General features: G+C 31.2%; 1 protein-coding gene across 1 annotated transcript in view; it reads right to left on the bottom strand.

Annotated features, from left to right (window-relative positions):
• EYS (eyes shut homolog) overlaps window positions 1–12,722 on the bottom strand; it is a 2,088,383-nt gene that overhangs the window by 1,616,694 nt on the left and 458,967 nt on the right. Inside the window, exon 13 of the mRNA XM_063618766.1 lies at window positions 10,921–11,177. Within this exon, the coding sequence (XP_063474836.1) occupies window positions 10,921–11,177 (257 nt within the window). The remainder of the gene's footprint in view (window positions 1–10,920; window positions 11,178–12,722) is intronic.

The raw sequence follows: 12,722 nt of genomic DNA, 5'->3' as shown, positions 1-12,722 counted from the left end.
TTGTATTTTGCAGCTATTTTACTATGAATAATTTGCATTTTTTTCTGTTTTCCATGGAATTTAAATTAAAGACAATCAACTTTTCATTTATGAGAGCAGGGCAGTATCACCTTTACATTGTACCAAAAATAACAAAAGATAGAGAAATCACATAGTTTTCTGAGGAATGCAAAAAATGTATCATTCCTCTCTTGCATTTTTGGATGCTGTTTTATAATGCTTTTTACATTTAGTCAGCATTTTTGAAAATTGTACAGATTAGAAATCTTTTAAGAAGTGCCCTAACAGCAAGAAAAGCCATGTTATCTTCTATACATAAAAAAGATCATTTTGGAAAGGTACTTTCCTTCAGTAGCTTTTGGAGGCTGTTTATGTAATGTAGCTGCAAAATAACATTTTCAGATAAATTTTAAAAATTATGAAAATATAAATTGTATAGTGTCAACAAATAGGACTGTATTAAATGATAGAAAATGTCCTAAGTGTACAAATCAAGAAATATTACTGTCATATCACATTGAATTATAAATGCAGAGCTAACCTGGTATCTGTTAGAAAGAGAATGGAATTTGACAACTACATCATTTAACTTCTAATGGTATAAAAATTCAGGAGAAAAAGTTCCCCAGGTATTGTAGGAACTTACACAACTTGTATCAGTATTCTGGAGGGTGACGAAATTGGTAGTTCACTGATTATTTTGGCCTTCACCCATCACGAGGTTGCCTAAGTTAACACCAAAATTTTTCTGGGTTAGCAAAGCTACTAGGTCACAGGAGGGAAATTCTAACCAATCACTTCCATATTGTGCCTTAAAAAATCTAAACACAGAAATTATATTAGAATTTGCAGCCAGAAAATTAATTCTGATTGGAAATGTGTCATTTTCATACTTAGACCTGTTCATTTTAATCTCTATTCTCATTTACTCTCATTTAGTTATTTCTCAGTTGCTTGATAATTAATTATACAGTATGCATATATCACACTTCCAAATTAACAAGCTGGCCTCTTATACATTATCTCAATCTCTGCCAAATGTAGACTTGTCTTTCTCTCACTTCTTTCTTGTTTACAGTTACCTTGCATTTCATGGAGTATTGGAAGACTCGGTTTCATCCCATTCATCTTTCAAGGATCAGCTCAAATATTACATTTTCTAATACCACAGGCAAAAGTCATTGACTATCCATCAAGACAGATTCTTGATTAAATTTTTAAAAATACATTTCTAAATGTGCTGAATTAAAAATCAGGACCCGTAACCCATAGAAATATACATGTATCTTCAAAATTTAATATGTGATGTCTTTAATGTTGATAAAACTATATTATTCATGTACATAAGAGTTATAGAAATGAACACCAAAAATTCTACCCAAAGAATAACAGTAATTCTTTCTTTGAGAGTACTAAAAATGTTCTGAATAAAGAAGGAAGAAAAACAAGCTATCAAAATAAAGTCTCAGTGATATGCCACTTAGTTATGCTGTGTAAATTCACATTAAAATTAAAAACCCACATTTTAAAATTATCTGTGGTCTTGGGCTGCTTGATATTTGATTTAAAAGCAGTTAATTGAAGAGTAGTAATTTTAAAAGTAGTGAATGGGGTTTTAGTTTTGTATTTGTTCATTTGTATGGGTGCTGTATTGTTGATCGATTTCTTAATGAGATTCTTTTAACTTCAATGGGAATGTGTAAGATAATTAAATTACGTAAAGCCTGGAGCAGCTTAAAAAAGTCTTGGGCTCAGTAACGTTATCACCTTATATTAATATATTGGATTGCCCCCAGGAAGATCAAGATCTTTTCAGTATTTATGCTAATAGTAAAGTAGGGCAGGTATACAGAGGGGAAATAGAATGTCTATACACCAATAATGGGAAAATTGAAAAAAAATAAGATATTTCATGTTTAGATGAAACAGAATCAGAAAGCAGGTCTCCTTTAGCTACTTTGGTACAGAATGAATGGTGCTCACACTTATAATTTTACTACCATTTACTTTGGAACACTCCACAGTGTAGAAATAGGCTCAGCATAAATGCTAAACATGTCATTACAAATACTTCATGTTATGATGAATATATTTGGTCATTTCCCTTGGAGTCACTTCCCAAGATGGTTATTTTATAACACTTTAATGTAAATGCTTAACCTTTAAAAATGTAGTTCTTTTGGAGAAAATCCCAGATGTGCATACAATTAGAACCAACATCAAATATTTTGTGTTGCCAGATCACTAATTAAATTCCTGCACATAACCTTTTTCTTCCTGAAATGCAACATTTAGTAAATTATTTTATAATTATGCAAACAATTTTTTGTATAGATTTTACATTTTAATGAGTTTGGGGTAAACCAATTTAGAATTAAATCAGATTCTAAAAAAAAAAAAAAAAACGTGTTGTACTAAAGAGCTGCCATCTAATTGTAATAACACACACTACTTTCCATGAGTCTGTAATTCCTTTGCCATTTAAAAAGTCACAAATTTTATGCTTAATTTTTGTTTTTTTGCCTTTTTATGGGAAGATGTTTAAATATTTAAATTCACAAAGGACTCATAAGAATCTTCCAAAGTGAAGAAAAACTGTTCTCTCTCCCATAACCTTTTCTTTAATATTACCTTTCAAAAAAGTTTCTAGAGCTCCTATATTCTATTTGGTTAGATTAGCCTTCAGTACACTCAAAGTCCAGGGATCAAAGTAGGCAAAAATATAATGCCCAACTTTATTTCCTTGATTTCATCAATAATTTCATCAGACATTGTATAGAACAGTATTCTATTAATAGGACTAAATATGCATTAGTTGTTAAATAAAATGAAAATTATGCAGCAGAATAATTGCCTTGAAATATTGGACTTTTTAAATTTGTTAAATATCTTTAGCCCTCTTTCAATTTCCTGTTTTTCAGAACGTAAAGGAGTATAAATGACCTGTAGGAAATGACAAACTTACGTCTAAGGGACATACATACTGACAAACATATTATGTCTGAGGGAATCCTATAAATAAAGAACTGGAGTGAATAGCTGAAGTTCTGACAAAAAATATGGGAAATATTTGGTATTATAGCTGTCTGAGTCTTCCACTAAAGTCTTTGTACCATGGTATGCTTTAAAAAAATATAAGAATGGACAAAGAGGAGTCAAAGTTATTATAAGACTAAGAATATGAGATAGATACAAACAAACACATATGTGTATATATATGTTCATAGATACAAACACACACATATGTGTATATATACATATGTTTTGGTACAGTTCTTTCATTTTACTTAATTAATATTGACCTCCTACCATCAAACATCTTTTAAGTATAAAGGTGAAAGAAAGAGGTAATTAGAGAATGGAGAATTCAACACACAAGAGCTACTTAAAGTTACCATACATATGGCAAAAGACACTAGTTGGAATTTCACAAATGTAGGAGATAAATAAGGGCAATAAAATAGTACAAGGTGGGTAAATCTAATATTGGATGTATAAAATGATAACAATGTCTCCTGCTATTTTAAAGATATATGGAATAATACGTATGCACATATATGTGAAGGGGATTAAATGCGGTTAAATATTTATGACCTTTACCTTGTCTAGAATGTGTAACAAGTACCAATATCTACTAAAATATGGACTGGAAACCATCATTCTCAGTAAACTATCGCAAGGACAAAAAACCAAATACTGCATGTTCTCACTCATAGGTGGGAATTGAACAACGAGAACACATGGACACAGGAAGGGGAACATCACACACCAGGCACTGTTGTGGGGTGGGGGGAGGGGGGAGGGACAGCATTAGGAGATATACCTAATGTAAATGACGAGTTAATGGGTGCAGCACACCAACATGGCACATGGATACATATGTAACAAACCTGCATGTTGTGCACATGTACCCTAAAACTTAAAGTATAATAGTAATAAAAAATAATAATAAAATAAAATAAAATATGGTAAGCTAATTAAAAGTATTGCAATCCCTAGGTTCAGCAATTACAGAGTAGTAAAGTTAAGTGTTAATATCAATAAAGGAGGAAATTGGACTGACAAAACAATCCATTGAAAAGAATACATAAAAAGGAAAAATAGAACAGAATGGATGAAACAAATAGTGTAGGCATATATTTAAACCTTAATATAAACTAACTACATAAAATGAAAGTAGGTGAAGTCTCCAGATGAAAGATAAAGGCAAAAATAGTATCCCATAAATAGATTTAAATAAGAAAATATGTTTATTTTATACAAATATGGATTAAAATAAAGAAGATAAGAAACTTTTAAGTACATGCTAAATAACATAGCTCAAAATTTAAAAGGTAAAATTTTAGAACTATTTGAAACTTATTAAAACCAACTGGCATGAGGACCTCTAACTCATTTATATTGGGTTTGTGTGTATGTATATACATTTATATTTATTATAAATAGATGTAAATGTTATATAGTCAAATTTCCAACATTTAGCTATACTTGAAAACCGCATGGGAGTATGGTATATAGATTGCAACACTGCCTTTTTTCTTGACGACTACTCCCAAATATGTGGATGTTATATTTGAGGTGGCATCAAAATACTGCTTTCAGAAAAATTTATTCAGGTAATTCTTACCCCCAGCCTGATATATACACCACAGAAAAAGACATTTTAAAGTATATGCATAAAGTAAATTTCTTCCAAATATCCAAGCACTATTCAAAAATTATCACATGCTAAGCCAAGCATCACAGATGAGTCACAGGAATCCAACATTCCTAACTCCTTCTTAAATTCACACATCACTAACAAATCATAGCAGTATTTCTGCCAAACTTTAGGAATTTTTCTCATCACCCTTCCTTTCAGTCCTCTTGGTAGGTGCTAGAAATTCTCTACAATTGGAAGAATAATAAGAAATAATTTTACATTTCTGTATTTTTCAAAAAAAATTAAGAGCAAAAAAAATAACAAAAAGCAATGATTAGTAATCATATTCTTTATTAATGATACAATAACACTGAAAATTAGTACCAAAAGAGTAAAAAGTATTGCCAAGTAAATTTAGAAGTCTTTTCTTTCAAATGCCGTATTTACTCATAAGTGGAAATGAAAATCAAGTCTGAAATCTATTTAGAAAATAGTACAAATAAGAAACTTTAATATTTTTAGAATACAGGCAAAACAATACCCAAAGTATTTGTAGCTCCAAACTTGTTATTATTAAACGACAAAGAGAATAATAAATTGACTAAGGGTTAACAAAACATCAAAAATTAAAGAACACAAAGAACAAAGCATCGTAAAGTTTAGTAAAGATGGAGAAAGGATTCTATCATTAAACATATAAAGTATTAAACAAAAATCAGAGAAAACCTTGAGAATAAATCTACGAAAATAAGTTCTTGGAAATAACAATGACATGCAGAAAAGTCTAGCTATTAAAAGAGAAAATACAGAAGATGAAAAAAATTGATTTTGATTTTATGTCTACATTTTTTTCCTCTTGTTTTATTAGTTTTTGATTGGAACAGCTAGAATTTTACATATCATTGAATTGTTATTCTATGACAATTATACTTTTAAATGTGAATATTATAAGTAACTCAAGTAATATACATTAGCAAATTCTTAGCAAATCCTAAGGAATTTTTAAAATTTTTGTAACCATTATGATTTATCCCACTTTATTTAAAATATTTTAGAGTTTAGAGTCATAAGTACTTTCCATACCTTTGTATAAAGTCAGCGCAACATTGTAAAGCCATAAACAAAACTTCTAATAAACACATCTAAAAGACCAAAATTGTTAGTGCATGAGTGTGTGCAATTTGCAAAATCTTTAAAAATTATGAAAGTAAAATGTCAGTTTATTAAACAGATGTTGTGCTAAATTATTACTTCCCCTTTTATTCCTATTTAATGTGTTTTAATTAGAAATGATATCACCTTATTTATCATCTCCTTAATATCAAGCCATCACCATGTTTAATGATAACAAAATCTAAAGTCCTTTGAAATTCAGGAAGAAAAAAATGGGTGTTTACTCTCACCATTAATATTATACTTTGTCTTAGAAATTTGATCAAATGGTATTAAATAATATAATACTAGTTAAGTAAATAATAAAAAGAAAATAAAAACTACCTTTATTTGCAGATCTAATTCTCTCTAGAAGTAATAAAAGTTGTATCTTTAAATTATAAAGAACTATAGCAACTAAGTAAGATACACTTCTCAGGAAAACGTGGTAAAGAGCCTGTGAAAATTTCACATTGTAAGCACTCAATCTTTTTTTGCTGCTGCAAGAAGTGAAAATCAAAATGAGATATAATCTGATACATAAGAGTGGAGGGAAGTCAAAACCACAATGATTAATAGTTGGCATAGTGAACGTGTAGACCAAATGGCCCTCCTACACACTGTTGGTTGGAGCGTAAATGATGACAGAGGATTTGGTTGTACCAAATCAACAACCGCTCACGTTTTTTTTTTTCTGATTTAGCAATTTTCTTCAAGTTAGGTGCATACATTTACATAAATACTTTGAAGCCATAAAAAGTGAGGTTGTGTATTTATCTTATTGATATACACTGATGGTCAATATTCATGTGTTATTTTAAAAAAGGGAGGTTATAAACATATGTACATGAAATCCATTGTTAACCTTTCGTAAGGGAGGTTGTTCTTTCCATGACATGAATGGGTAGGAAGTTGACAAAAACTAAAGGAAAATGCTCCAGGAGCTCACCTCTGGGAATTTAGGGATGAATACTCCTAGAGACAGATCAGCTCTGTGGAGACTCATCTTGGGAGTCTACTAAAAGACTTATGTTGCTTCGAAGATGAGGCTCGTTTTCATGAAGAACTAAATTCTCAGTATATCGAAAGAGTAGGATCCTGCTTCTACCTACATCAGAGATCTTAAGCCACTAGCTGAGTGGTTTAAGAGCCAGTATGTCAGAATATAGTGCAGAGTGATGAAATTGAGCTTGACGTGATCCTACAATATGTCTTGAAAGCCCTGAGCAGACACAAAAGGTTAATGGAATTTTTATGAAGAGAGGGATGTACATGCAGCCCCATGAGAGACAGAATATACTGGGATAAGTGATACCAACAAAAAAAAATAGTGAATTTAAGGCACAACCCCAGTGACTAAAAACGAAATATTTTCTGAAGGAAGACTACAATATCATGGCGAATTTGGGGGAAAACCATGAATACAAGTAACAGGCTTATATAATATCTCCTACTTTCTCCTCTTAGGCATAAATTACAAAAGAAAAGATATACAAAATAAAAGCAATTATATAAGATATAAAATCAATGTTATTTGTGCATTGGTGTTTTTAAAAGATCAGAACACAAAATAAGCTACACTATAAATTTGTTTTCTGTAAAACTATCCGTGAGGTCTTAACAGAATTGGTGATTATAACGGCTAGGTTAATTAAATGTCTATTCAATTATAGAGACTGGAATGTGGAAGGAAGCAATCAAGGGTAAAAATCTTACTAACTGGGTCAGTTTTGAACACCCAATATGAAGTAGTTCAATTCTAATGCAGACGAGATAGTCTTGGGCAGTGTGATCACTCCAGTGAGTGTTCTAGAAGTACGAAGGCACCTAGAAGTTTCTCTCTTGTATATAACTCCTTTGTATATAAAGTACCCCCTTTAGGTACTTGTAGACTGCTTTGGGGAAAATGAAATTATAACCTGAAGGAATATAGTAGAACAGTGAAAATTAGGCATCAATAATTGGCACTGTACAGTGGGAGCTAGGTTCCAGCTGAAATGCAAACATGGTTGAAACATACTAGTACACTTCTACAGAAATAAAAATTAGCAGACAAGGAAAGGGAAGGGGCCTACGGAAAAAAATTTAATCCTGAAATTTAAACAGTTTTGTGTTGCCAGGTAACTTAGACCTAAAAGTAGAATAAAGTTGTCTGGCTGGCATTTTGGAGAATAGAGTCAAAAAGATTTGCAAGTCAAATTTATAATATATAAGATTGTATCAGAAAAGGAGTTTGCTTTAGGATAGCAGCCTCATGGAAATTAGATGAAAACTAGCAAATCTATCAATAAGGCTTATCTCAGTCTCATCTCAAATAGGAAACGGCTGGGCTTGATAATGCCTAATAATTTGAATCCTCCTATTGGTTAAAGGAGAACTTCCTAGACTTCTCTGGTAATCAAGACAATTATAAGAAAAGTAAGATGAGAAGATGGTTACTCAAATCAAGAAGGACGATAAACTTGCATGGTCTTATTTTGACCATGAAAAGATTTTAGAGAACAGTAGTGCTGAAAGTGTCAAAAGGACAAGGGAAGAATATTAACTAAAAAAAAAAAATCAATTTTGAATTCATTACTAAAATATTATAGACATAAACAACATTGGAATAGCAACAAGGTTATAACCTGAAAAAACACATTCTTTGAAATTATTCCCAGAGTTAAAAATCTTTGGAGAGTTTCAGAAAATTGATTGGAATCAGTTTTAAATCCTGTAGGATTCACTCAAGCTTATGGCCTTACCAAATGAATGTATCAGCTTCTTCAAGAAATCCAGAGATTAGTGGTTTCTGCAGAGAAGATTGGACTAGCTGCTTTCCTCAGGCTGTGTTTCATGGTAGTTCACACTCAAAAGTGAATTTTACATCTTAGGATCCATACAACTCCTCTTCATTAACATAATTTACTGGGTTTTGAACAGTTTTCTTAGAGTGGTTCACAGACCAGCAGCGTAAGCATCACCCCAGACATACTGAACGCTAGAGCTACCAAATGAAAAACTCCTAACGTGGGGCAAATAACGTGTTGTAACAAGACCTCCAGGTGATTCTACTAACATAATGTTTGTGATCCTCTGGGCTGGAGATACAGAGACTGACATTTAATCTGGAAATTTGATTGTAAGGCTAAACTTCCAAAAATGTGATGGGGATCAGGGAAATAAAAGGTGATTATATTTGATATAAAAGCCATGGTTACATTGTGTTTAAAATGTTAAAAATGCTTTCAGAAAGCACATGAGTTTGGAGACGGAGGGAGAGAAAGCAAATGGAGGGGGGAAAAGAGACAGCAAGGAGAAATCAAATGCAAAGGGAGAAAGGGAAGGAGGAGGATCATATGATGGAGAGAGAAACCAGGTGGAAAGGGAGAAATCAGATGGGAAGAATTCAAGATGAAGGGAGATACAACTAACAGAAGGAACCAGATAGAGGAAGAGAAGGGGGCTGGAGAGAAAAAGGGGCATGTACTTTAAACTGCCCCAAAAGATTCTGCTTTTAGTGAGATTAACTCTGCATCCCTGGGAAAGTTTAGGCAGATCAGTTCCTTTACTTCTCACTGTGTGAAGAGTTTAGAAGTAGGACTGAACTGAGGAAAGCCAGAGGATTTTTTATAATTCAGTGGAAAGAAAAAGACAGGATAGAAAATACAGGCCTTGCTGATGATATGGGCCTGTGAAGCTTGTGTTGGGTTTAATTTGAAAAGTGAAAGAAGCATAATAGTGTTTAACCCCACCTGGAGAAGTAGGCCATACCAATTTTATATTATATTCCAATAATAAGTATTACATATATATGTGGTAAAACTATATAGTTTATACACAATATATATTTAATGATCATATAATGTACAACCAATATAGAGTTGATATATAAAATAATAGATGATTCATTGATCATGTTTGCAAATACATATATGTATTTAGCCATGCAAAAGGATTATGGTAAATTACATATTCTATTAGTAATGGCATTATGCAGTTAAATTCATTCTTTATTTTATGTAAAATTACTACGTAACTATATATTTACTGATATTTGGAAAATTGTTAAAGAAATAATACGCATATATTTTCTAAGACAGACACTTATATTTTAACAATGCTAGCACATTTATGCAATTTTATTTTTACTTAGAATGTGTTTGAATGTGAAGTAATATGACCAACTTTTTCGCAAGCTTACCAGAATTTTTGCCCTCAAATTTATTTTTGCCTTACAAAAGCTAATCTGGATGGCTATACATTTATTCCAATGATATCACCATTTCCATTTTTGGAATTTATCTTTAAATTGCTTCCAAAACCTTCAACATATTACTTTAAATACCAAGCAGGGAAAATATTTTTCATGTTACGATGAAAATCCAAATAACTTTTCGAATTGGGTCTGCTTAATAAAATAGAATATCCAACTGGACAAAACTTAAAAAAATTTGTTTTATAAGTGATAATGTAATGGTTTTTCTGTATGGCCACTGTTCTGATTTTATAAGGTAATGATAGTAAGTTTAAAATTATTATAAATAATCATATCAATGTAAGACCAATCATAAAAATGTCAAGTAATTAAATTTGAATGCTTAATTTCTGATATTTAACATTAAAAGCTGCCTTATTACTACACTGAATCTTGTTCTCTATGACTATACAGAGAATATAGTATGTTTGTGACTTTACTTTTTCTTAAATGTTATTAACGTCACGGCATCAAACTGACCTAGACAATACTGAAACCAAATTTTATTCTTAAACTAGAAAAAATTGTCACTCCATGTGCTTACGCAGCCAAACAAAAGGTTGAAATGCAGTACTAAGCTGTTTAGGCAAAGTTATTTGGAGCTTATGGCTGCCTGTTTTTCCCTTCAGACCTTTGACATATACCATCATATTCCCAATGCTTCAGCCTGACCTTATTAGTCTTCCTTGCATGAGCAAGGCTGTGTAGTCAGATTAAATTGCCCAAAGAAGCAATCCTATTATTCAAGTGAATGCATTTTTTTTTACTTTGCCAAATAAGAAATCAGACTACAATACCAATCAATAGACACATTTGAGATATATCAAATAAATATATTAACAACATTATATACTAGAAAATTTAATTTATCAGGAAAAAAAAAACTTGCCTTTAAATCCCGGGACACACTTGCAGAAGAAATATCCCATTAAATGTACACTAGTTGTTCCATTTTTGCAGGACACAGATTTGCAATCTTCAGTATCTGTCTCACAGATGTTCCTTTCACATCTTTGCAGACCGCTACAGTTACAATTGTGCGAAAGGGCCAGGCAGAGGCTGTGCTCTGATATACTCTGGTTCCCTAAGCAATAGTCAACATTGACAACACACAATCTGCCAATGTAACTAAGAGAACAGCTGCATCTGAAACACAGAAAAATGAAAAACTCAATTAGTCATATACTTTATTTTGATATATTTAAGTATTTAAATCACACATTTATTTAAAAACACAGAAATAATTATTTAATGAAGATAGTTGTGGGGTGCATTTTAAAAATATTTTCATAAAGTGTCCATTCTTGGCAAATTACTTTTGATTATTGTGCAGAATTATGAGTAAAAATAACTTTGGTGCTGAATATATCTAGTCTAAAAAACATATTCTGCCACTTAATTGCTATGTTAGCTGGGATAACATCATGAACTCTGCTTATGCTATGTGTGTGTGTGTGTGTGTGTGCGTGTATGTATTCATATATTACTAGGTTGGTGCAAAAGTAATTGCAGTTTTTGTCATTGAAAGTAATGGAAAAAAATCACAACTACTTTTGTAGCAACTATATATATATATATATATATATATATATACATATAGAAAATTATTCAAACTCAATTCGTCACTCAATGCAATTATTTAAGATGTAGCTGTAAGGCAATGCCAGGTATTCTTATATTATTCTTTAAATCTATAATATTTTGAATTTTAAAATATCTGTACTCTTAAATACATGAACATAATTCATGCATTCATTATTTTAGTGTTTTAGATACATTTTTAATGAATTTGCAAATTTTGACGAGATTTTCCCTTAGTAATTTCAATTTAGCCAATATATTTTTCTAGTAGTTTTTTACATAGTTTTCTTGTAAGTGAAGATAATTGTGAAATAGTTTGCAATTTATGTAAATGTACTTGAAATATTTTTTAGGTTTAATGTTGAGAACTATGTTGGCTATCAACAAAAGTGGGGATATTTTTCTGGAGTCAGAGAGACAAAGATTTTTCACTTTTTTCTTCCTTTCAAGTACAGACGTGCACAGAAACACACACACATCTGTTCTCAAGGCCTAATTCATTTGATCATTATACATTGAACAACTTTTCTTGGGTTCCTCTATATCTAGGCATAGTTATAAGTTATTAGTATAAATTATTAGATCATTTTAATATAATTATACATTATATAATGTATCCATATGCATTTCTTTGAATATTTTATATGCATACATAAATTGAAAAAGAAAGCATAAGGTGAAAACAACATTAAAGTATCACGATTTTCAAGAATTCTTTACCAAGCATTCAAAGGGCACTTAACATTATCATATAAATATGTCAATGGGCTGAGAAAAGCAATGTCAAATCACTTTGCTTGTTATTATTAATAAAAATTAACCTACTGAACCTAAGTCATTACACTTATAACTCTATATGATGGTAAGTGTTGGGAGCCAGCAAAAATGTTAAAGGTGAATTAGTTCAAGCCTTTCTTCTTGTAGTTGTAAAGAACTTAGCCATTTAATGCAATTTGTCAAGGATCACTGAGATTATTAATGGTAGGAAGAACAGTGGATGCTTTGATGTGTTCAAATCACTGGTCTTGGAGAAAAAACTTTGGTTTTATTTCTTTTCAAATATTTGTTAAATAAGTATATTTGTGCCTGTTTTCCTCATCTGCAAAATTC

The sequence above is a fragment of the Symphalangus syndactylus genome, chromosome 2 (genome assembly GCF_028878055.3).
Source record: "Symphalangus syndactylus isolate Jambi chromosome 2, NHGRI_mSymSyn1-v2.1_pri, whole genome shotgun sequence".
Classification (NCBI taxonomy): Eukaryota; Metazoa; Chordata; class Mammalia; order Primates; family Hylobatidae; genus Symphalangus; species Symphalangus syndactylus.
This window is presented reverse-complemented; position numbering and strand designations above follow the sequence as displayed.